The 27,544-nt window shown below is 39.8% G+C and overlaps 1 protein-coding gene across 1 annotated transcript in view; it reads left to right on the forward strand.

Moving 5' to 3' along the window:
* The window catches only part of rnf13 (ring finger protein 13), a 265,621-nt gene extending 239,686 nt beyond the window's left edge, over positions 1–25,935 (forward strand). Inside the window, exons 9-10 of the mRNA XM_073041583.1 lie at positions 13,679–13,759; positions 21,926–25,935. Coding sequence (XP_072897684.1) covers positions 13,679–13,759; positions 21,926–22,323 — 479 coding nt within the window. The 3' untranslated portion in view covers positions 22,324–25,935. The remainder of the gene's footprint in view (positions 1–13,678; positions 13,760–21,925) is intronic.
* The last annotated feature ends 1,609 nt before the right edge of the window (positions 25,936–27,544 follow it).

Here is a 27,544-nt window from a genome sequence, read left to right on the forward strand (position 1 = left end):
ACTCTTGCATAAATACCCTTTTTGTACAAGGCCTTAGTGATTCTGAAGCCATGAACTTCATCTCCAGTTGCAGTCACTGACTTCTGCAGCTCACTGAATGATTGTTGTCATCACAGTAGCCTCCCTTACAAGTGCCATCTTGCTCTGGTGACTAAGTTTAGAGGGGCAGCCTGACCTGGGGAGTGTGGCTGTGATTTCATATTTTTTCCACTTTTTCATGATAGATTGCACTGAGTTCTGAGGTATGTTCAGTGTCTTTGAGATCTTGTACCCTTCCCCAGATTTGCGCTTCTCTATTACCATTTCTCTGACTTGCCGTGAATTATCTTTTGTCTTCATTTTGGTTTGGTCTATTGAAAAGCTACTATACTGTTTGACCTTGCAGAGAGAGGGAGTATTTATTCTGATGAATTCATTGCAAACAGGTAATTCTCCAATTTTCTATAGTAATAAATTGGCTGAGTTGGTAAGGTAATATGTAGTATTATACCTGATGAAAATTATCTAAGTAATTACAAAGGCGATGAATACTTTATCCGCCTCACAATTTTTTTTTTTTTTAATTTTTTAGTAAATTGTTGACAGGTTTTGGAATTTTTCTTTTCATGATGCACAGTGTTTTGTGGATTAGCTCAAAACATCCTACTTCAATATATTTTAAATTTAGAAAATGAAACAGTAAAGTGTGAAAATAGTTGTGGAGGGTGAGGCCGTTTCAAGGCTCATAACTAACGCAGCGTAAACAGATCCTTCAGTCAGCTAAGTCCATGCTGACCATCGAACATTACAGTGTTCCCCACCCTCCCCAGAAGTTTCCTTTTTTTATTGTTTAACAACATTGAATCACAATAGATTTAATTTGGCTTTTGTTTTATACTGATCACTGATCAACAGAAAAAGACTCTTTCATGTCAAAGTGAAAACAGATCTTTACAAAGTGATCTAAATTAATTACAAATATAAAACACCAAATAATTAATTGCATAAGTATTCACACCCTTCAAGTCAGTATTTAGTAGATGCACCTTTGGCAGCAATTACAGGCTTGAGTCTGTGTGGATAGGTCTCCATCAGCTTTACACATCTGGACACTGCAATTTTTCCCCATTCTCCTTTAGGAAACTGCTCAAGCTCTGTCAGATTACATCGGGATCATGAGTAAACAGCCTTTTTCAAGTCCAGCCACAAATTCTCAATTGCATTGAGGTCTGCTCTCTGACCAGGCCACTCCAGGGCAATAACTTTGTTTTTAAGCCATTCCTTTTGTGGCTTTGGCTTTATGCTTGGGGTCATTGTCTCGCCGGAAAACAAGTCTTCTCCCAAGTCACATTTTTCTTGCAGACTGCATCAAATTTTCCTCCAGGGTTTCTCTGTATTTTGCTGCATTCATTTTACCCTCTACCTTCACAAGCCTTCCAGGGCCTGTTGTAGAGAAGCATCCCCACAGCATGATGTAGCCACCACCATTATTCATGGTAGGAATGGTGTATTTTTCATGCTGTGCGGTGTTTGGCATACGCCAAACATAGCGTTTAGTCTGATGGCTAAAAAGTTCAATTTTGGATTCATCAGACCATAAAAGCTTCTAGCTTCCTTCAGAGTCTCCCAATCGCAAACAAGAGAAAATCTGCAGATGCTGGAAATCCAAGCGACACACACACACACAAAATGCTGGAGGAACTCAGCAAACCAGGCAGCATCTGTGGAAAAGAGTGAACAATTGATGTTTTGGGCTGAGATGCTTCATCAGGACCAGGGGAAAAAAGATGAGAAGTTAGAGCAACAAGGTGGAGAGAGGGGAGGAAGAAGTACAAGGTGGTAGGTGATAGGAGATTTGCTTTATTGTCCCACGTACATGTGAAAAGTGTCATTTGCGTCAACAACTAACAGCCTGAGGAAGTGCTGGGGGCAGCTCGCAAGTGTCACCATGCTTCTGGCACCAGCATAGCGTATCCACAAATTACTACCCCTGATCTGTATGTCTTTGGACTGTGGAAGCAAACTGGAGCACCCGGAGGAAACACACAAGATCACAGGGAGATCGTGCAAACTCCTTGCAGATGGGGGATTTGTAGTGATTAGGTTTAGCATAGCCCTATTTATCTCATTGGATTCTTTTGATTTTAAAACTTAATTTACATTTGTTAAATATTCTCTAGATGTTACTTAAAATGAGTTACTTCAATTGTTTCTAAGTATCTCTGGTTATTGACATTTACCCACATTTGAAGAGACATCTGTCTGCTTCGGCTGTCAGTGTAGTTCAAGTGTGGGGTGTCAAGCTGCACTTTTTGGTACATGCTAGTCATTTCTGGACCACAGAGCAGAACAGCCGCAGTAGCAAAAACTTGAGCCGAATAAGATCTGTGGACCTTTAGATGTTAATTCAACTGCAGAGATAATGTGGGAAGGGGATTGAAGACAAGTGCAAGGTGCTGGCCACATTGAGCACAATAGGCCACAGTTCCTTGAGCTGTTCCACCATTCATTAAGATCATGGTTTGTAATGTCAGTTCCACACCCCAGTGTATCTTAGTAACCATTGGCCAACCCTTCCCCACCCCTACTACTTTGGTGTATTCTACTTCCACTGCCCTTTGAGGTGCAGAAGTGAAAGCTGAAATAATGTCTCCAAGTCCACATTGACAAGACCTTTTAGGTCATGTCCCTCTCACACTTCCAAGCTCTCCTGGATGAAAGGCTAACCTTTCATCATAAGGCAATACCACGTAACGGTCTGGTGAACTTGTTCTGAACAACTTCCAATGCATTAACACTCTTCCTTAATGAAGGAGATCAATACTGTGCACAGCAGTCCACATCAGATCTCACTAAAGCCATATATAACTGAAGCAAAACCTCCCTATCTAACTATTGGCAATAAATTATAATATTTATTTATTTATTGAGATACAGTGCAGAGTAGACCCTCCAGCCCTTCGAGCCAAGTGGCCTAGCAACCCTTGATTTAACCCTCGCCTAATCACGGGACATTGTGCAGTAACCAATTAACCTACCAACCAGTATGTTGTTGGACTGTGAGAGGAAACCGGAGCACCCAGAGGAAATTTGCTTGGTCACAGGGAGGGAGAACAAATAAACTCCTTATAGACATTATGTTAGCATTCCCCTTACTTGCTGTGTTTGCATTCCAGCTGCTTGTAAAGCATGCACTTGGAACACTACATCTCAGAACCTTACAACCTCTGACCATTTTAGATAACTTAGCAACACACACAAAATGCTGGAGTAATTTGGCAGGCCAGGCAGCATCTTGGAAAAGAATACAGTTGATGTTTCGGGCCGAAACCCTTAGGCAGGACTCAAGCATCTACTGTACTCTTTTCCTAGATGCTGCCTGGCCTGCTGAGTTCCTTCAGCATTTTGTGTGTGTTGCTCGGATTTCCAGCATCTGCAGGTTTTCTCTTCTTTGTAATTTTAGATATCTTACTGAAATGGGCTATTTCATATTTTCTCACATTGTCCTCCAATTGCCAGATCTTTGTCCATGTATGTAGCTTATCTGTCTTCCTTTTGTAGGCACCTATCACTGCAATTGATGATAAATTTAGTCACTGTATCTTTGGTGCTATCATACAGATCATTTTAAACTGCAGGATAATTTCAGTCACCACTACTCTGAGCTGATTTTATGACCTACTGATTTACTTTCAAAGACTCTTTACAACACGTTCTGAGTATTTTTTTTATTTGCACAGTTTATCATCTTTTACATTGGTTGTTTAACTTTGCTTGTAACTTTCTTAAGTTGTTTTATATTTCCTGTTTTTTCTTCAGGAAAATAATAAATATCAAGGTAGAATATGGTAACATAAATGTTCCTTGATAATAAATTGACCTTGAACTTGAGAGAAGTTGAGGCGCCGCATTAATCCTACAGCATTACACGTTATTACATCTTGAATGGGAGGCATTTATGCTTCTTGTCTTTTCCTGTTGGCCAGGATGTTACCTCCTGCACGCTGAGCTTTTATTTTTCATTACTTCCTTTGGTCTTATCAAATACTTTCTGCAAATCGAAGTACAGCATGTCCTCTGGTTCCCCTATAGTCACAGGCCATTCTTCTTAGCCTGTCACCCACCCCTGCTTGGGCCACTGACAGCAGTTTGCTGAAGTACTCCATCCTGGGCCAGCCTTTTAAGTTATCCATAGATGTCACCCATCTTTGAAGCTATTTGCTATCTTCCTCTCCCAGGGATAAGGTTTTTGGAGCTTCTATTGGCATTTCTGTAGCTCTGGGTTTTTTTTTACAGGATGAGATTGCTAGCCCCATGTCCAACCCTCATCCTTTTGCAGCCAGGTTTGGGACTGTCCATGGTGGAGTTCTCAGTTCATTATTTGAAAAGATATTTCAGTAAGTTGGTCAGGCATGATTTATCTTTCACAAACCATATTGAATGTGCCCTTTTACTTGGATTATTTTTCTTAGTGTCTTGCTATGAAGTTTTTTAACAATGACTTCTAACAATTTCCCAATGACAGAAGTTAAGCCAACTGGCCAGTAGATCCTGTTTTGGATTTCTGTCCCATTTTGAATAAGTGAGTTAAATTTGTTATTTTGCAATTTTGCAATTTTATTCCTGTAAATCTGAGGAATTTTGGAAAATCAGAAAAACAATGCTCAACTATTTTGCAAGCGATTTGTTTTAAAACCCTAGGATGAAGCACCAGATCCATCAGTTTGCCAAATATAACTGTCCTCTGATTTTAGGAAGACAACATGATGTAAAAATAAGACACATTTAGTGTAACTAAGAAGTCTTTGTGAAGCATGTGAATGATTGAAATTGAACCAGAACCCAGCTTGAAACTGATTTATGTTGGCTCACTTGGAAATGATAGCCTGGAGCTAAACTGGCAAAGGGGTCAAATAGAGTTCCTCATCTGCAGTTTAGCTTGGAAGTATAATGTTGGTTCTAGCTCCAGATCAAAGCAGTTATAACTACAAGGGGTTGGGAGTTGATGTGATCTTCAACCATTAAGATAGATTCATCCTGTTCACAAAGACTTCAGATTGTTACTATCTTTACAGCAACTCAGGGCAGTTCTAATGTCAAACTCATGAATGTACCAGAGTATTTGTGCTATTCAAATTCGTCTACTTGCCAGAGATCAATGAAACTGGCTTTATTAGCAAGTTGTCTACAATTATTTGCTATCTTAAACCAAATGTATTTGCAAAAGGTATTTTAATGTATCCAGCAACCAATTCTATCAGCAGAGGTATTTTAACTTTGGTGTCATCATCCTGAATTAGTAATTCAGAGACCTGGATTGATAATTGAAGGAATGAGAGTTCACATCAAATAATAACTGTTGAGAATAATAGAAGCAATTTGGAAATATGAAGTTAAATGAACTTAAAGCCCTATTTTCTCTAAATTCTTAACTAATTCTTAACTATAGGGAAGGATTCCTATCCTTATAGATCTGAGATGTATAATCCAGAATCTTGCTCTCAACTTTCCTGGATAGTGGTCTCGTTAACAACCCGCTGTATCAAGTCACTTTCATTCTTTGTTGGATACGATATTGTTATTAGTCAGTTTTATTTGCCTTCATTGTTACAAATCAATTGTAACAGCACTATCAAAGTCTCCTGTATGAAACACCACCACTTTGGTGTATACATGTGTGCAAATAATCCCAGTAGTTCCCAGTATTCAGGAGAATTGTAACAGCAAAAATAGCAAGAACATTCTGGATACTGAAATTCAGTTTAGGGTAGATACAAAGAATAAATTCCCATTAACCATCATAAATGATCCTGTGGGAAATTCACTAATATCTCAAATTTGCATGAAATTTAGAAACAACTTGTAAGATATCTTTTACATCCTCAGGAAAAGTGCTTCATTTTCAATATGTGTGACAACTAAAACTAATCTTTATCTTTGTCACTGGAGTTTAGAAGAATGGGAGGGGGGGAGAGATGACATGAAACCTCTTGAATATTGAAAGGCTTAGATTGGACACGGAGAGGATGCTTCCTATAGAGGGGGAGTCTATGACCCGAGGGCACAACCTCAGGATAGAAAGATGTCCCTTTGGCTGTCTCTCAGATATCTCATTCCTCTTATTGTTAGACTACAAGTTTGCAATATTCTTTCATGTTATTTTTTAAATGATAATGTTGTTTGTGAAACCTAGTCAGAGCTGAATTCTGTTTTGAGCCTAGATTATTTGTTGGTACAGTTGTTTTGAGTGGTGTTCTGCTGTAGACAGCATTGGTGAGAAAGAAATGTACCATGTAAGGCAGCATCAACGTAAATTACTGCTGTCTGTGTTTGCTCGAATCTACAGGGTTTCATTGCTTTGACAGGACTCTTGTTAGGAACTGCTGCTCTGTTTTAAAATTGCATTTAGCAAACTAGTTTTAAAACTAGTTTATACAGTAATGTTTTGTTGTACAAATGATTTGCACATAGATTTTAATGTGCCAGAATTAACATACTTTGTAGAAATTATGTTAGAGTTTACTTTATGGTGCTGAAGGTCGTTGTCAGTGGAAGCCTTTGCTTGTTACAAGCTGTAACGATATTTGGGAGAGAGTCGCGGCAAAGCGACTGCGTCAGTAGTGCTGCGTATAGTGTAACTGATATGATTTTCCCTTATAGGGTAATGTGCAGGCTCAATTAAATTTGGACACAGTAAAAGCTTGAGATTAAGGATAAACATTAGGATGACGTTGGAAAGATTTCAAGATATGCATGCTTTTGATTGGACTGTTATGAAGCAATGAAGAAATATTTGAAAACCATTTAGAAAGCAGAGTGTGTTGGATTCCAGAGGGCAATGGTTTAACTGATCTCTCATGCCAAACTGTTTGCTCATTCCAGGAAGCTGTAAGCACAGAGCAGGCTTGTCTGTGAAATACCTGTAAGGATGAACTCTTTCCAAGAGGAAATTGACATAATGGGAGAGTTAAAAACCAGAGGAACCAACAGGATGCAATCGGATTCACACTGTCAGTTTGGACAGGTTTCTTCTAGATTGAAAGTTAGTCCTGTGCAAGTAGGTTTGGCCCTTATTCACTTTGAAGAAATGTAGCTTTTTTATGGATGAAATGTGAAACAGATTTCATCAGTACACTTCCTGGTAATTCATTTAGTTAGTCGGTTCATTCATAATTTGAAGACTCGGCATTTCTGTGGTTATTGCTGACTAGAGTGATCAAGGAAGGAGGAAAACCACCAGACAGTGAAGTGAATCTTCATTTAAAATACCATCCCTCTCTTTCATGGTGAAATTCATTGTCATTTTCTCATGTTGGCATCCCTTTTTAATCCAGGCAACTGGAATTGAGGGAGTCTCTTGAAGGATATAGAGTATGTAAGGGAACACTACCTATTTTTGCACTATTATTCATTTCTTATATATTGTAATTTATAGTACAGTGAAACCCCAATTTTGCACACCCTGATTTATTGCAAATTCGGTTATAATGCAATGAGTCATTGGACTCCATGTCCATCCATGTCCTTGTCAATCCATACTCCCCCTTCTCCAGCCTTGTATCCCTTTTGCCAATCAACTTCCCATCTCTTGGCTTCATCCCTCACCCTCCTGTCTTCTCCTATCATTTCGGGTCGCTCCCTCCCCCTCCCACTTTCAAATCTCTTACTATCTCTTTTTTCTGTTAGTCCTGACCCAAACGATTGGGGTTCACTGTATATTTTATGTATTGCACTGTACTGCTACAAAACATCAAATTTCACAACCTACGTTAGTGATATTGAATCTGATTCTGAGTACTTAAGAAAGAAGTTGAAAGGGGCCATGAAATATCATTGGCAGGTAATATTGCAGAGAATATCAATACAATCTTTAAGTATATTAGTGCCTCCTGTACCTAATAACGTGGCCACAGAGTGTATGTCTGTAGTCTTCTGCTGATGTAGCCCGTCCACTTCAAGGTTTGACATGTGCATTCAGAGGTGTTCTTCTGCACGCCACTGCTGCAATGTGTGGTTACTTAAGTTACTAGAACCTTCCTATCAGCTTGAACCAGTCTGGCCATTCTCCTCTGACCTCTCTCATTAACAAGGCTTTTTCACCCACATGTAAACAAGCTGGAGGAATTCAGCAGGTCGGGCAGCATCCGTTGAAACGAGCAGTCAACATTTTGGGCCGAGACCCTTCATCAGGACTGAAAAAGGAGGGAGCAGGGGCCCTATAAAGAAGGTGGGGAGAGGGTGGAAGGTGCCAGGTGCAAAACCAATCAGAGGAAAGATCAAGGGGTGGGGGAGGGGAAGCAGGGAGGGGATAGGCCAGAGAGGTGAAGAAGGAATGTAAGGGGAAAGCACTATGGGTAGTAGAAGAAGGCAGAATCATGAGAGAGGTGATAGGACAGCTGGAAGAGGAGGCAGAGTGAAAGTGGGATGGGGGAAGGGAGAGGGAGGGAATTACCGGAAGTTGGAGAATTCGATGTTCATACCAAGGGACTGGAGACTACCCAGACGGTATATGAGGTGTTGCTCTTCCAACCTGAGTTTGGCCTCATCATGGCAGTAGAGGAGACCATGTATGGACATATCCGAATGGGAATGTGAAGTAGAGTTGAAGTGAGTGGCAACCGGGAGATCCTGTCTGTTGTGGTGGACGGAGCGGAGGTGCTCGATGAAGCGGTCCCCCAATCTGAGTCAGGACTCGCTGATGTAGAGGAGGCCGCACTGGGAGCACCGGATGCAATAGATGACCCCAACAGACTCACAAGTGAAGTGTTGCCTCACCTGGAAGGACTGTTTGGGGCCCTGAATGGTAGTAAGAGAGGAGGTGTAGGGACAGGTATAGCACTTAAGCTGGTTACCACCCACTTCAACTCTGCTTCACATTCAATATCGCCTTTCAATATTTGAAAGGTTTCAATGAGATTTCCCCCTCCCCCCCCACTCATTCTTCTAAACTAGAGTGAATACAGGCCCAGAGCCATCAGGTGCTCCTCATACATTAATTCTTTCATTTCCGGGATTACTTTCATGAACCTCCTCTGGGCCCTCGCCGGAATCATCTTTTTTCAGATACGTGGCCCAGAATTGCTCATAATCCTCCAAGTGAGGTTTGACCAATGCCCTATCTAGCCTCAGCATTACATTTAAAACTCAATATAGGTAAATACTGAAGATTTTCTGTCAGCTCTACACAAGTTCATTATGCACAGCGGACTTTTAGAAATGAGAACAGGAGTTTTGAGTTTTATTGATAAAATGGCTGTGACCATTTGTGGATCGGGGAGGCCTAAACTTGGTGTTCAGAATCAGCCTGTTATATTATTCAGTGGCAACGCCTTTGATATAAGCATGAGGTGTGTCTTGTTGAGGTACTTCATCTAACTGCTTATTGATTTACCCTCCACGCTGAGGCTCTATAACTATTCAGACTGCGTTCCCATTGGCGCCTGGAACTAGTTCAGTTGTTGCATCCTGCAGTGGTGTAATTGCTAAATCTGGAAATACTATTCATTTCTCCCAGTAAGTAATACATCATGGAAAGAGTATACAAATCTCTGGAATTCTCTGTCAGTTATTTTGTTTTGATACAAGCGAGTACAAGTTAAATTAAGTCTTGAGCTTATGAGAAACTGCAGGTTTCCTGTTTTGGTAAAACAGTTATATTTTCACTTTGTTATCTGTAATGATGTTAGTTTTCTGAATGCTGAAGGAGCCACAGGTGATTATAGACCATTCTCTGGTGGTATGAAATGGAATGAGAAATACTTTATCTGTAGTGTTTCTTTGATACTGTTTCTTTTCAGGGTCAGATAAATTGCTGTTCATAGAGTACTACAACATGGAAACCAGCCTTTTAACCTAACTCGTCTGCGCTAACCAAGATTTCCAACTAAATTAATCTCATTTGCCTCATATCCTAATAAACCTTCCCTATCCATGTACCTAAACAAGTACCTTTTAAATGTTAAAGCACCTGCCTCTATCACTTCCTTTGGCAGTTTGTTCCATATACTGAGTGCCCTGTGAGTGAAAAATGTTGCCCCTCAGTTTCCTATTAAATCTCACCCATCGTTGTGTAGACCTCTGCCCTCTTGTTCTTGATTCCTCAAGCCTGTGAGAAAGATGGTACATTGACCCTATCTATACTCCTCATGATTTAATATACCTCTGTAAGATCACTCATCAACCTCCTATGCTCCAAAGAGAAGAGTCCAAGTCTGTCCAAACTCTCTCCATAACTCAATCCCTCAAGTCCTGACAACATTCCCTTAAATCTCCTTTGCAGTCTTTCCAACTTAATGGAATCTTTCCTTTAGCAGGTGACCAAAATTGAACACAATATTCCAAAAGCAGCCTCACCACTTGTCTTTTGCATCTCAGCATAACATCCTAACTTCTAAACTCAGTGCCCTGACTGAACATGCCAAAAGCCTTCTTTACCACCCTTTCCACCTGTGACACTACATTCAGGGAAAACACATACTTTTAACTTAGGTCCTTCTTCTACAATAGTCCCAGAGCTTCTGCCATTCACTGCAAAAGTCCTACCCTCAACTGTCTTCACAAAACACAGCACCTCACATTTACCTGAATTAAACTCCATTTGCCATTCCTCTGCCCACTTAATTTGCTGGTCAAAATCCCTCTGTAATTTTTGATGACCGTCTTTACTGTCTATGACACTGCTTTGATTTAGTGTCATTGGCAAACTTACAACTATGCCTTGTATGTTCTCATCTAAATCATTGATATAGATGACAAATTGCAATGAACCTGTACCAAGCCCTGAGGAACACCACAGTTGATCTGTGAATAATTTTGAATAATTGTATTCAAACTTATAAACCCAAAGCAGGTGTAGGGTCACGGACTTCTAAAAATGAAACACAAGTAAATATCTGTAACTTTTAATTCAGTTTTAATTCCAGATATTAAAAAGAACTTCTGTAAACATTCCTTGAATGTATTAATGATCCTCAAGATACTTTGATAATAACTTTTATTTTGACTTTGAACACAGCATCTGTGGGAAGAGAAAGGGAGTTAACATCAAAAACTCTGTCGGAACAGAAGTATCCTGATTTGCAGAGTGTTTCCAATGTTTTCTGATTTCTAGTATCTGTAGCTTAATGAGTTTTATTCCAGTAGTGAAGGGTGCTGTGTTGACTTGTGTGAACTATTTTTCAGTTGGGTTACATTCAAAGAGTTGATGGGAGTAGGCAGTTTACTTGGTTTCGGCATGGACTAGATGGGATGAAGGGCCTATTTCTGTGCTGTACTTTTCTATGAGATTTTGTGATGACATTCATGGACTTCACATTTCTAGGATGAAGCTTCTGCAGGTTATGGAGAGATTTTGGCCTGATACACTAGAGGTGGAATATTGGTGCATCAGTTATCATGGTCCTTACAATGCAGGCACTGGCATAATCTGACACCAAGAAAGATCAATCCTCCTACATAATACTTCCTAGACCTGATTATGATAATTTTTGTTTCTTTAGAGGAACCTTTTGATCTGCCCTCCCAATTATCCCTTGTGGCTCAAAATCTAATTTTCCTCCTCCTACTTGTGATCACTTGTTACATGAAATCTACCAAATGCACATTGTTATGGAATACTTGGTCTGTTTAAGACAGCTGATGATACTGGAGGGTTCAGAGATTGGATTTCTAATATTTGTATTACAATGCATCACAAAAAGGACTTCCTTGAATTAAAGCATTGATAATGGTAAGGGCAAAATATAAATAGAAAATCCTAGAAGCACTTAGGTGAGGCATCATCTGTGGAAAGTGAAATGGTTTGAACCTGAAAGGTCCATGGCTGAAATGGATGAACCCATAAATGCTACCTCATTATTTGTCTTTTGAAACATTGATTAATTTTTGTGTATTACGGTAACTTTTGTTTTGCACTGCACTGTTCCCGTAAAACAACATATTTCATAACGTCAGTGATTCTGAAGTGTTAAAACTGTCTGCCTACATTGATTCTGCCACAACGGGTTTATTACTTGTCATTTCATGCTGTTCCTTTGATTCAGTGACATCGAGTCACTTTTGGTTTACAATAGCTTATTATGTTAGAGTATTATATTTTAATTGGGTTCTGTTAAATGGATTCCATCAGTAGTCTGTTCCAAATGTAGGTAGAGAGGATTCACAAAAATAATTTTACTAAGATTCTCTATCCTTGGAATTTCACACCATATGCCTGTGATATTAAATCTGACTCTGAAAGAGAAATGAAAGACCAATACACAGTGGGATGGAGATTCGGCTTTTGGAGGTTGTTCAGCTTGGTTCCTGGAGACCTTGAAATAATGAAGTTGTTTTAGTATCTCTCAATATACTTGTGTGACTTTTAATAGTCCCAGAAATCTTAAGAATACAAAGGAAGGATTATAATGCATGTACTTGTTGCCAGGAAGAGTGCTGAATTTTCTTGCTCTTGAAGCACGTATCTTCATTGCTTGCCAAATCCTAACATCATTTTGATAGATAAATCTGAAAGATCTTTGCAGAATAATGTAAATGGTCATAGGAGAAACATTCCAAAACATCAAACATTTTATAGGGCTGTGGTTTTTATAGAGCTGGAGTGTTTCTCTTTGGAGTGAAGGAGGATGAGAGGTGACTTTATAGAGGTTTACAAGAGGCATAGACAGCGTAGACAGCCAGAGATTTTTTTCCAGGGTGGAAATAGCTAAGAAAGGGGGCATAATTTTAAGGTGCTTGGAGGAAAGTATAGGGAGGGTATTTTTTACACAGATAGTGGTGGATGCATGAAGCTTGCTGCCGTGGATGGTGGGAGAGCCAGATACATTAGGGGCATTTTAAGAGATTTGGATAGCCATGTGAATGACAGAAAATTGAGAGCTATGTAAGAAGGAATAGTTATATTGATCATAGAGTAGGTTAAAGGGTCCAGCACAACATCATGGGCTGAAGGACTTGTACTGTGCTGTACTGTTGTAAGGCCATAAGTGTGGCTGACCCATGTGTTCACCGGAGTGAGTATTTCACTGCACACATACAAGGAACTCCACACCGAAAGCTTGTAGCTCTTTGTCCTAAGCATTAAAAGTTAACATTGTGCTGCCTGGTTCTGTTTGGTGGGCTCTAGGTAAGCTCTGTGCTGGAGGGGCAGACTGCCACTCACATGTTAAACAAAACCTACAAAACATAATGGATACAACCCAGGCCATCACAGGAAAATCCTACCCCACCATTGAGCAAGGAGTGGTGCCTCAAGAAAGCAGCATTCATCATCAAGAGAGCGCGCGCGCACACACACACACACTCACTCCTGGACCAGCACGGATAACTTCTGTCACCCCAGCACTAAACTGATTCCACAAGCTACAGACTCACTTTCAAGGACTCTACAGTTCATGTTCTGTTATTTATTATGTTTTTTTAAATATTTGCACAAATTGTTTTATTTTGCATGTTGGTTGTTTGTCAGACGTGGTGTAGATTTTCATTGATTCTATTGTATTTCTGTTCTGCAGTACTGTACGTGGCGTCATTTTTTTGATAGTAAATTTACTTTGAACTTTAAAATTGTGTATTTTTTCATCACTCTACAGAGCATTTGTCGGGAACAAAATGGCACAGTGTTTCATGTCTGGTTAGTCTTGTGTAAGAATGTGTGGTCATTAGAATAGCTAAGGGTATAACTATTCCTATGTTTCTGCAGGGGATGAATATGAGGTCTGTGCAATTTGTCTGGATGAATATGAAGAAGGTGACAAGCTTCGCATCCTGCCTTGTTCACATGGTAAGCAAGTATTTCCCAATCCGGTAACAAGCAAGTAAAATTCTAAATATTTGATTCTCCTTCTCACCAGCAAATTCTTCATTCACTTCGACGCTCATCAGAAATCGAGAAAAAAATTTAAATTACCATCTTATTATTGAGAGATGATCAGGGTGACAGGCCATTCTGGCCCAATGAGCCCAATTGCCCCCATGTGACCAATTAACATAGCAACCCGTACATCTTTGGAATGTGGGAGGAAACCAGAGCATCCGGAGGAAATCCACGCGGTCGTGGGTAGAATGTACAAACTCCTTATAGATAATGACAGAACTGAACCCAGATCACTGGCGCTATAATAGTGCTACACCAACCATATGCTATCATGACAGCCAAACAAGTTTATAAAGGCAGGCTTGAACTGAATGTAAAGCAGACCAAAATCAGCACTATTCCTTTAGATTTTAGTAATACAGTTCTGAAAAACAATAAAGATTTTCTTTAAAACAAGATCAAAAACTTGATGTAGAAGATCTAAGCTGTTAGTTGTTATGAGTTAGCCAGGGTGTTGATGGTGATGGAGTAGAACTAATTTCTAACCAACGATTTCCTACAGCAATTTACACTCAGTAGCCACCTCCTGTACCTAATAAAGTAGCCACTGAGTGTATGTTCATAGTCTTCTGCTGCTGTAGTCCATCCACTTCGAAGTTCAGTGTTTTGTGTGTTCAGAGAAACTCCCTGCACACCACTATTATAACACGTGGTTGTTTGAGTTACTGTCTCCTTCCTGTCAGCTTGAACCACTTTGACCATTCTCCTCTGACTCTCATTAACAAACCATGCAATAAAGTTTTAAAGGAGAGGTAATATTTTTCAGGAAAGCAAGATTGAGAGATTGATAGGGTGAATAGCAAGAGGTAGTTACCCTGGGAGAGTCTAGAACCAGAGGTTGTAACCTTGTGTTAAGAGATGGAGATGGGAAATTGCTTAAATCTTTGTAGTTATTCCAGATTACTGAAGGAAATTGTTGAATCCTTGATTATTTTTTATAAAGTCTTCATTGGTGCCTGGTTGCTACAGAACTGGAGGAATGATAACATCGTATTATTGCTCAACAAAAAGGATAAACAAAGTATTTACAACCAGTTAGTGTACTGGACAAATTATTGGCATTCATTCGAAGGGACAATATAAACTTTTGTTTAGGAAGGTTTGAATTAATCCACAGCACTCAACAACACGACCTGAAACATTATCATTTCCTTCACCCTCACAAAACTGCTTGGCCTACTGAGTTCCTCCAGTAGATTGTTTGTTGCTACACTCAACAAAGCTTTATTGGGGAGAGTGGCTGTCTGATAAACTTGAACTTGAGGTAATTAGATTGATGTGGTTTAGTTGGAATTTAGTAAGGTTTTGGACAAGGCTGTTGATCACCAAAAAGTAAGGGCTCACAGGATCCAAAATTGGCTCATTGGGAGGAAGCAAAAGGTCATAACTAACTTGTGACCAGTGGAGTTTCTCAAGTGCCCTTGTCTTCTATAACAATAATGATTTTTAGACCTAAATCTAGCAAATAGAAAAGTTTGCAGATGATTCCAAACAACTCCTGCAAAGTGGCCACTGACTGTAGACCATCCACTTCAGAGTTTGGCATGTGTATTCAGACGTGTTCTTCTGCACACCACTTTTATAACGTGTAGTTATTTGAGTTATTGTTGCCTTCCTGTCAGCTTGAACCAGTCTGGCCAATCTCCTCTGACCCGTCCCATTAACAAGGCATTTTTGCCCAGAAAACTGCCACAAACTGGACGTTTTTTCTTGTACTCAAATCGTTTTCTGTAAACTCTAGAGACTGTTGTGTGTGAAAATTCCAGGAGATCAGCAGTTTCTGAGATACTCAAACCACCCCATCTGAAACCAAGAATTATTCAATGGTCAGAGTCATTTAGATATTTTAGGGTGTTTAGAGGTCAAAGAAGAGGAAGTGTTGGGCTTTCTAATGAACGTTAAGGTGGATAAGTCCCCAGGACCTGGTGGGGTTTATCCCAGGTTATTGAAGGAGACGATGAGATTCTGGGCCCTTGTGTCCTCTCTAGCCACAGGTGAGGTCCCAGAAGGCTGGTGAGTGGCTAATGTTGTGCCTCTGTTTAAGAAGGGAACGTGGGAAAATCCTGGAAATTATAGACCAGTGAGTCTCATGTCACTTGTAGGGAAATGGGTGCAGAAAATTCTTAGGGAGAGGATATATGAGCATGTGGAAATCCATGGCCTAATTAGGGAGAACCAGCATGGCTTTGTGCATGGCAGGTCATGCCTGACCAATTTGATTGAGTTTTTTGACAAAGTGACGAGAGAGAGTGGTGAGGGTAGGGCAGTGAGTGTTGTCACTATGGATTTTAATAAGGCATTTGACAAAGTCCCTCAAGGGAAGCTAATCCAGAAGATTAAGATGCATGGGATCTGCAGCAAATTGGCTGTTTAGATTAAGAACTGGCTTGCCTATAGAAGACAGGGTAGTGGTTGAAGTGAGCTGAAGGTTTGTAATTTGTGCAGTGCCGCAGGGATCTGTGCTGGGCCCTCTGCTGTTTGTGTTGTATATTAATGATCTGGATGGGTTAGTAAATTTGATGATGAAACCAAGATTGGTGGAGTCATGGATACTGCAGACAGGCAACGAATACAGCCCAATATAGATCAGTTGTAGGAATAGGCTGAGAAATGGCAGATGGAGTTTTACCCAGAGAAATGTGAGGTGTTGCACCTCAGTAGGGCAAGTTCAAGTAAGCAGTACACTGTTAAGGGCAAACAGAGAAATCTTGGGATAAAAGTTCACAGCTCCTTGAAAGTGGCTACACAGATTGATAAGGTGTTTAAGAAGGCTTATGGAATGTTTGCTTTTATTAGTCGAGTTCAAAGCCAAGGGGTTACGTTGCAACTTTTATAAAACTGTTTAGGCCACATCAGGAGTATTGTGTACACTTCCAGTTGCCCTACTATAGGAAGGATGTTGAGGCTTTGGAGAGGGTGCGAAAGAGCTTCACCAGGATATTGCCTGGTTTAGAGGGCATGTGCTATCACAAGAGGCTGGATTAACACGGGTTGTTTTATCTGGAGCGTCGGAGGCTGAGGGGAGATCTGATAGACGTTTACAGGATTGTGAGAGGCATAGACAGAGTGGTCAGGGTATCTGTTCCCCAAGATTGAAATGTCTAATAGCAGAGAGTGTGGATTGAAGGTGAGAGGGGGGTAGGTTCAAGGGGGATGTGAGGGGTAAGCTTTTTTTTTACTCGGAGTAATAGATATATAGAACGCGCTGCCTGGTATGGTGCTGGAGGCAAATACATCAGAGGCTTTTAAGGTGTGTTTGGATAGGCATGTGGATGTAAAGAAGATGGAGTAGGTAGGAGGGATTACTGTTTGGCTGTTTTTGATTTGCTTTTTAGCTGGTTCAGCACAATATTGTGGGCTGAATGGCCTCCTGTGCTGTACTCTTCTATGTTCTATAACATGCTAGGATAGGAAGACTGAAAATCCTTTGTGGCAAAGGATTGGACAGGCTCGGGTTGTTTACACTGTTATAAATGTACCACAGCTTTGAGGGGCCGAAGGGTTCGGGACCAGCCCCCTCCTTCCGGAGAATCGCAAGATCGCTATTAATTCGGGTCTTGGACCCAGGAAATGAGAGACAATGCAACGGATTTGACCATTGTTCTTAGAGGCACCTGTGTGAATTGCAACTCTATAGTACATGCCAGCTATCAGGGACATGGACACCCTCGGGCAATGTGGGGTGGGGATTGTATCACCCTACCTTGATTGACATTTACAAATCTGCTAGCCATGATAAAACGGAGACTGCAGGAGGCGGTACTCCAGCGACGCACCAGACGGAGACACCATCGCTCATTGCTCCCGTAAGAACAGGAAGCTACTTGGGAGCCACATGTGATTTGGATCCCTTAGCTAGGGAATCGAGTGGCTAATAACCCCGAAAAGGATTCCGAACTGACAATGGGGAACTCACGTTCCCGATTCCACGATTTGAGTCCAACAGGCTGGCAAGTTTATTTTCTCTCTCCAACCCGTGAACACCCAGCGGTCCCTCAAACGGCTAAAAGCCTTCATGAACTAGCGAGACTTTTTATATTTCCATCGGACAATAGTTTTACCCCTAGACAAATGATAGAGCTACTTCGAATTGTTGATTATTACTATACCCGTGCTTTAGATTGAGTATTGATGACGTATATTATCTGAATGTTTGTATTAACCTTACTTTTGTGCCCCTTTATAAATAAAAACGTTTAAAAATGGTACCATCAGACTTCAGCGGACCTCTCTATCTTTGCTGGTAAGTGACCCAGTTATGGGGTTCATAACAACACGAGGCTGAGAGGGTATTTAAGTCATATAATAGAGGGACTTAGATAATGTTAATGGGAAGAACCCATTTTGCTGGTCAAAGGGGTAAAGCAGAACAAGGGCATGGATTAGATTTGATTGTAGAATGGTCAGAAGGGATTGGAGGAAAATGTTTTTACCCAGTGGGTGCTGAATTAGGAACTGACTGTGTGAGGGGATGGTGGAGATAGAACACTTCCATTACACCTAGACATTCTGGGCCTTGAACATACTTAATGTTAGCATGAAGTAAGAATCCTACTGGTTCATTAATCCCGAGAGGAGAGGATGATCTTCACTTCAGACATAGAACGTACAACATTACGGCACATACTGATGATGTTGTGCTGACCCCTTTACTCTGAGACCATACCCCCTAGTTCTACGTTCTCCAATGAGGAAGCATCCCATCAGTGCCATGTCAAGAATCTTAACTGATAAGTCCCTCTTTATTTTTAAATTCCAGTGAGCCCAGTTGCAACCTGCTCAAGATTTCCTCATAAATCAAATGCATTCATCACAGGAATCAGTCTAGTGAACCTTTTGTGACCTACCTCCAATGGATAGGATTATAATATGAATATCCCAGGACAAATCCATACCTCAAGTGCTCTCTGTGTGGAGTTTATACATTCTCCCTATGACATCGTGGGTGTCCTCAAGGCACTGGAGTTTCCTGCCACATCTAAAGTTGTGCGGGTTGGTAGGTTAATTGTCCAAGGTGAACTTCCCCGAGTGGCACAAGTTACTGAGTTAAACAATGGGATTGATATAGAATTAGTAAGTAAATGTTGACAGTTGCTAAAGGACCTGTCTCAGTGAATATCTCTCTTATTCCATTTAGTGTTTCAGATAAGACTGTGATAAGACTGCTGAACAGATCCTGACCCGGATCCGGGCCGTAACTTCAAAATATCTGGACCTGACTTGCACTACCTTACTTTCCCTTTTCTATTTTCTAATTATGATTTATAATTTAATTTTTTAAATTATATTTATTTCGATTTGTACTTCAGGGAGCGCGAAGCGCAGAAAAAAGTATCACTCATGATTGTACACTCTAGTATCAATTGTTTGGTAACAATAAAGTAAAGATGCCAATCCCATTTCTCTTTCCACAGATGCTGAGCGATTCCGGTAGTTTTAGTTCAGATTTAAACATAGGAGCAGAATTAGGCCATTCCGCCCATTGAGTCTGTTCCTATGTCTTAATCTGAAATAAAATCAGGAGATTGCCAGATCCTAGTTTTAAAAAAATTTTCCACTGTTCCATTTGGCTTCCTAATTTCTTGCTTTGTGAGCACATCCTGATCTGTCTCTGCTACAAAGCTGTACACGCTCTGTCTATCTGAATATTCAATTCAGCATCTGTTTGTTATTCTTACTAAAGTGAATAACCTTACATTCCTAATATCATACATTTGCTAAACCTTTACCTACTCCCTTCATCTATGCATATTCCCTTTGCTGGTGCGTTGTCTGCCCCAAAACCTGCTGTGCCACTACCTAGCAGCGTATGTAGTAGCACAGTAGCAGAGCGGCTAGTGTAACACTTTATGGTGCAAACAATCGGTTCAATTCCTGCTGCTGTCTGTAAGGAGTTTGTATCTTCTCTGAGTGACTGTGGCTGGGGTTCCTCCGGTTTCCTCCCACATTCCTAATCCCACTTTAGAGCTGGTGAGTTGTGCTGACAGTTACACATCCTTGGACTGTGTTGGTCGTGAAACATAACAACTGTTGCTCGAAAAGTGACTTAGATCCACCCCAATTTGCCTACTGGAGCAATAGGTTCACAACAGATGCCATCTCCTTGGCTCTTCACTCAACCCTAGAACATCTGGACAGCAAAGATGCACACATCAGGATGCTTTTTATTGACTGCAGCTCAGCGTTCAATACAATCATCCCCTCAACACTAATCAATAAGCTCCAAAGACCTTGGCCTCAATACCTCCTTGTGTCAATTTCCTCGCTTGCAGACCCCAGTCAGTTCAGATTGGCATCAATATCTCCTCTATAATCTCCCTCAGCACAGGTGTTGCTGTGTGCTTTGCCCCCTGCTCTACTCGCTTTACACTTATGGCTACAGCTAAGCACAGCTCCAGTGCCGTATTTAAGTTGCTGAATATACGACTGTCATAGGCCAATTCAAAAATGGGGATTACTCAGATGAGGGAGATTGAAAATCTGGCTGAGTGGGGTGACAACAACAATCTCTTAGTCACTGTCAGCTGAACATTGACTTCAGGAGGAGGAAACTAGAGGTCAATGAGCCAGTCCTCATTGGAGGATTGGCGGTGCTGGGGTCAGCAGCTTTAAATTCCGTGGTGTGATCATTTCAAGCACCTGTCCTGGGCCCAGTACGCAAGTACTATTACAAAGAAAACTCGGCAGTGTCTCTACTTCCTAAAGAGTTTGTGAAAATTCAGCATGACATCTAAAACTTTGACAAATTTCGATAAGTATGAGGTGAGAGCATACTGACTGGTTGCATCACAGCCTGGTATGGAAATACCAATGCCCTTGAACAGAAAATCTTCCAAAAAGTAGTGCATGTGGCCCAGTCCATTACGGGTAAAGCCCTCCCCCTGCCCTCCAATTGAGCACGTGTACATGAAACACTGTCATAGGAAAGCAGCATCCATCATGAATTTCAGATTTGTATATGGTGGTATACATGTACTTTGATAATACATTTACTTTGAACTTTGCTTCAATGTACTTGTGACTAATAAAGCTGATCTTTAAACTTATATAAATTATTATATGTTATGAAATGTTAGGATGACAGATCCCTGAGGCCAGCCTGTAATTTATAAGCATGATGACCTTATCCTGCTCCTATGTTTTTGTTTGTTTATCAATGCTGATACAGGTTTCCCCCGCTGTCTGAAAGTAAAGCATTCCTATGAAACCTTTCGTAAGCCGACATGGCGTAGAGTGAAGAAGTAATTACCGCTAATTTATATGGGAAAAATTTTTGAGCGTTCCCAGACCCAAAAAATAACCTACCAAATCAAACCAAATAACACATAAAACCTAAAATAACACTAACATATAGTAAAAGCAGGAATGATATGATAAATACACAGCCTATATAAAGTAGAAATAATGTATGTACAGTGTAGTTTCACTTACCAGAATCGGGAGGATTTAGCCAAAACCGATTTGTAGGAAAAAATCGGCAAGTACACGCATGCGCACACACCTGCCCGCACAAGGCTTCACGGTCATGGTCGTCTTTCTCGGGGTAAACACAAGTTTAAAGTGAGCGCCTTTTTTCGTAAAAGCAAAAATCCTCTTCGGATTTCTTTCGGTTAGCTAAAACAGGTACTAATGTAAGTCTTTCGTAAAAACAAAGTGGCGTAAAGCGAACTTTCTTAAAGCTGGAGGACACCTGTACATTATCTAAAATACCATGAGCTCTAAATCATTGACTTTGCATGTGGCGTTTTATCAAATGTCTTTTGGAAATGCAAGTATATTGTATCGACTGCTTCACCATTATCAGCTCAGCTTGTTGCATTGTCAAAAACCTGGTTGAATTTGTCATTCTTTTGCTTTTCATAAAAGTACGTGTTGAACCTGCTTGATTGTGTTCGATTACTTTTCAAATGCTGGATTCCAATATCTTCCCAGTACATGCCCAATAACTTCCTGTTTTCTGTCTTCTTCCAATTCTGGATAGAGGTGTTTTTGTAAAGATTCCAAATAGCATTGTATAAAGTGCATGCCGTTTAGTACAACTGTTTGTCAGTTCTCTTTCATTTCCTTTCCCAGCATATCACTGCAAATGTGTCGACCCATGGCTAACGAGAACAAAGAAAACCTGTCCCGTCTGCAAACAGAAGGTGGTGGCATCTCAGGGAGAGTCTGATTCGGACACTGATGAGGTGGACAGCAGCCATGAAGAAAATGACGACGCTTCTGAGAACACTCCTCTGCTGAGGTCCTCACTCGCCTCCACCAGTGCTCACTCCTTCGGCACCATGACAGAGTCTCAGTCCCACCCAGAAGCTGTGGAATCCTCTGACTATGAATATGATGATGAGGAGGAAGGAGACAGCAGTGAAGCTGAGGATGGCATTAATGAAGAGGCAGTAGTTCAGGTGCAACAGGCAAACCCTGAAGCCAGCACAGGAAAGAGAGGAGCCGGAGAGCCATTTGGAGTAGTTTGATGATTGTTTTTAAATGCAAAATCTGCACATCCTTCAAAAACAATGTGTCAAAATTAAAAGTTGGGGAAATTTTTCAGTTTGCTTTTCCACAGTTTAATGTATTGCAACTTCACGACGTATATAAATGCAAACTTTCTAAGAATAAAAAAAAACCTTTCACAGGTTCTCACTGTGAGGCTTCTGGAATGACATGCAGCTGTCATGTAATGCAGGGCTGCCAATCACTAATTCTTGGTGACCTAATACAGATCAAAGCTGAGCAGTCTAACGTTTCCCCAGAATCACTGCCACCTGATTTATGGTTACTGCGGTAACCTTGAAAAGTGTTGCATTGATCACAGAACTACCAGGTAGCTGGGTTGAACCAGTTACATAGATCATATAGAGTGACTTCAACACTAAGTAAGCAACTTGTATACTAAGATAGCTAAATATCTGACTGATCCTTTGTTTAAAAAAAAGCTTTAATCATGTAATTTTCTGAGTTTCCTGTATATATTCTGCTTTCAACCCTACAATCCAGGCTGTTGTTTTAGATATGCGATACGTATTTGTCCCTATCAGGTGTATTGCAGCAACTGAAATTCTCAGCTCTTTTGGGATTTGATTTTAAATTCCTGCGCCTGATTTCATTTACTATAGATCAATAAATTGTCATATCATTAGGTAGAAAAGGACTGATTTTCTACTGAACACTCCCAATAAATGCTTTAGAAATTGCCTCCAGTTTTATGTTAAGGTAATATTTGGAATTTGCAGTATGTGAGGGAGTTTAGAACTTTGAGTATATTAAAGTAGAATTTTAATTTGAGCTGTTTGAACAAAGTTCGTGTAAATTACCTCTACAATTATATGTATGTACTATGTGCCAAGATGGTGCATATATAAATGATCTTGAAAGCTAAGATTCTTAATAAAAATGTTATAATGAAAATAGTTTACACCTATTGTGATGATGATGCTGACTAGACTTGATGTTTGTGCGACTGCTCCTTGCACTTGATCTCAGTCACTGAGGGGAGATGTCATATGAACCATAGAACAGTACCAGCCCATCGGCCCACAATGCAGGAACTCAGCCTGTCAAACAACATTTCAACACAGAACTGTACTGCACAGTGCAGGCCCTTCAGCCCATGATGTTGTGCTGACCTTTAAACCTACTACAACATTAATCTAACCCTTCAGGCCCTCCATTTTTCTAAGAGTCTCTTAAATGTCCCTAATGTATCTGCCTCTATTACTACCAGCTCTGGTAGCACATTCCACACACCCACCACTCTGTGTGTATAAACAAAAACCACCCTGCTATCCTTCCCATACTTTCCTCCAAACACCTAAATATTATGTCCTTTTGTTTTACCTCTTTGTGCCCTGAGAAAATGTCACTGGCTGTCTATCTCTGTCCCTTATCATCTTGTACAGCTCTACCACATCACCTCTCAGCCATATTTTACTCAACCTTTCATCATAAGACATGCTCTCTGATTTAGGCAGTATTCTGGCAGATCTCCTATGCACCCTCTCTAAAGCTTTCATATCCTTCCTATGAGACAACCAGAGCTGAACACAATATTCCAAGTGTGATCTAACCACACTTATAGATCTGCATCATTACCTTGTGGCTCTTGAACTTGGCTTCCTGACTAATGAAAACCAACATACCATACACTCTCTTAACCACCCTATCAACTAATGTAGCAACTTTGAGAATCTATACATGTGGCCCTAATATCCCTCTGATCCACATTGTTAAGAAGCCTGCCATTAACCCTGTATTCTGTCTTTATGTTCGATTTTCCAAAGCTTATCACTTCTTTGAACTTCATCTGTATATGAATCCTCCATATAAAAGTAGAGGATTTGACCATATGGAGTTTATCACTCAGTTACCTTCAAGTAGGAAGATTAAGACAATCGATCTTGTTGCTTTCATCTGCTTGAATCCTCTTTTGGAAGCAGGATCTGGGGGGTGGGGAAGAAAATCTCATGTGGCAACAATGCTGTAGTCTCAGAATGGATATGCTAAATTAATATGGTCTTTTTATTAGATAGGCAACATGGTTATTATGGGAATGATGCATCCCGTTGCATAATTAAGGACCTACAGCAGAAATGTTTGGGTATTTGCTTCCAGATGTGATTGGATTGGAATATAATATTTGGGTGTACTTTATTCATTTGTTTTTTTCTTAATGTTTTTAACAAATTGCTGTCCAGTATTCTGTTGGAGCATAGTGCTATACAAAAAAGTAAAGCTTATTCTAAGTTTCATTGAAAATCATCTCCCAAGACAGTACTACTTCTATTTTAATGGCAGTTGCTTTCTGTAGTTCCACCCTTGTAAGTTTGAACTGAATAGTTGTATCTTGCACCATCGAGGGGGGAAGAATGTTTAATAATTTTTGTTGCAAAAAGGTACGATCCAATCTGATACAATTTAAAGGTTTGCTTTCAGCTTTCTAGGTTTAAGCACAGCTGAACTTTGGATCAATTGAAAGTACATTTAAGCTTTAAGAAATGTTTTCTTGGCAACATTCCTGTGAACTCTGGAACAGACAAATGTAATCAACTTTAGAAATGATTGGTAGAATGATTTATGTTGGGAGTCTGAAAGTCACCATCTCAGCAAATTAACATTTTGGTTCAATAAGATTGTAGTAGCTTCAAGTTACCTTACCTCTGGATAAAAGGTGACAGTTTGTTTTAATGTGTTCTGATACTTGTTAGCTGCTGTGATTCCATAAGAAGCATGTGCTGCTTGTTTTTGTCAATAATTCCTTTAGATAATTCTAATCTGTTACATACTTGTACAATATAACAGCAAATGTCTTTATTCCCAAAATTGCTGGGTAATCTTTTCATTCCAAAACATGAGATTTTCTTCATTATAACACAGCTGCAAACATTTAAAATGAAATAAAGCTGTCTTCCATAAAGATCACATTAAGTTCTTGCAGCATTATCACAGGAGGATTTTTAAAGATGTTCAAAACTACTTTTCTGAGGATAACACAGGTGCTCTCTGGTCCCCTGTTTCTGAGGTAGATAATGACAACAGGACTTTTATTCATAATCAACATATGTTGATCTGACTGGACATTACTATTTTCCTTTACCACAATGCAATATTACCAAGTGTAATATTTTTGAACTGACTACCTTGTCTATTGAATTTTGGAATGAGTTACAAATAGCTCTAATGTTGTATATTCAATTCTGACTTAAGAATTTTTAAATATATCCCAATCAAAAAAAAACCTTGACACTTAATTTTAACCTGCATTTTTAAAAATGTTAGTGATACTAATGCAATTGCTAAGAGAATGTATCTCAAATATCTGAATTCCTCTTTTCCATTCTAGCAGTTATCATACTTCATGGTTTATTTCTCGATGCATTATTTCCTTCTAACTTCTGAGAGATATTCCCATTTTGAAGAATACATAAAATTTAATATTTATGTAGCTTCTATTTTCAATAGATGCTACACGTGCACAATTTTTTGAAGAAAACTGCACTACAAAGCTATTCTTTGATTTATTTTCAACTGAGGCAATGTCATTGTAATCATTTCATAGAATAAAAGACATTTCCAAATGTTTGAGTTAATAGTGTGTTGAAATGCTTGTGTTTTTAGTTGAGTTGTTGAACAGATCCTTGGCATTTGATGGTTTTACTTGTACACACACACAGACACAGAGCCTAGTATCAATGATGGTATTCTTTGTCAAGTTCTAAGTTTATTTCTTTTACAGTTGCTCTGTTGATATTTATGTAACTTTGCCTACACTGTAGAAAGAGTTCACCTAAATAGACAAAACCCTGGTCATTATAAGTTCAAGGTGAAGTGTATTGTCATTCAGCCATATTCGTGTATACTGCCAAACATTCCTCTGAATCAAGTGCACAACACTGTACATATAACACACTACAGTATTAACAAAAAATAAAATATATTCCAGAAGACTGATATTTAACAAAGTGCATTTATGACAAGTTAAAAAGTAAACACTAACAATATTGGTGCTTCAACCTGGGTGGTGGCAGGGAGATCAGCAGTCTCACGTTCTGGGGGAAGAAGTGGTTTCCCATCCTAACATTCCTTGGCCTAATGCTATGGTACCTTCTTCCTGATGATAGGGGGTCAAAGCGATTGTGGGACAAATCAGAAAGTTCCTTGACGGTATCGAGTAAATTCATTCTAATCAGGCTGCAGAAACAAGTTTACACCGACACAATCAATTCTGGTTATTTGATATCAGAGTGGTATAGTTAGCTTCCAATTTTCAATTAAGTCAATTGAAATTGACCTGAAGCATCCTCCACAGATGCTGCCTGACCCACAGAGTTTGTTCAGTGTCTTGTACATTTCTCCCAAAACCATTGCAAGTAGCATTGACACCATTTCATACTAGAATTAAATCTGTGAAATGCACACTATTAATTAGAAATCAAAATGCTTTCACTAAAATTTACCATGTAAGATTATTTCTGTGATGTAAATAATAATACGATATCAAAGCTTGAAGCATAACCTCAGAGTTCCCAACTCTAACCCAGGGTGTAAAAGTTACTTTTATTTCAGCTTTTGCCTTTGGAAGTCTCCCAAGAGTTTGAGGGAAAAGAATGAAACCTGGTTTTTATTTAATGATTGAGAATAGTGTCAAAAGCATGTTTATTTTCAATATTCTCCCCGCCCCCTCACCAGTATATTCACAATAAAATCATTTCAAGAGCACAGATTCATTCTATCACAGTGCGGTATGTGAGAAACCATGCACCAATTTTAGTTCACAGTACAAGTTTGATAATACTACTGTAGCTCTATCTTTTTCAATGTAATAGTAATGAAATGAATTCATCAGCTTTCACTGAATAAATTAAAGAAAAATTAGGAGTTTGGGCTTTTTGGAAGACAAAGTAACAAGCAATTTAAAATAACTAAGAATCCCTATATGGAAAGAATACACATCCATAAAACCTTCAAACAGATGAGCAGAATAAGGTCAGATGGCCCATCATTACCCCTTTCACTCCCAGGATCATTCCCGTGGACCATATTACTGGACAAGGCAGCAATCACTAAGAAACTGGAATAATTTCAATATGCCATGCTAAAAGATTCACGGAGATGTACCACATGGAAACAGACCCTTTGGCCCAACTTGTTCTTGACCACCATAATGCTCATCAAAACGAATTCCAAATACCCGGATTT

This window comes from Hemitrygon akajei, chromosome 3 (genome assembly GCF_048418815.1).
Source record: "Hemitrygon akajei chromosome 3, sHemAka1.3, whole genome shotgun sequence".
In the NCBI taxonomy this organism is placed as follows: Eukaryota; Metazoa; Chordata; class Chondrichthyes; order Myliobatiformes; family Dasyatidae; genus Hemitrygon; species Hemitrygon akajei.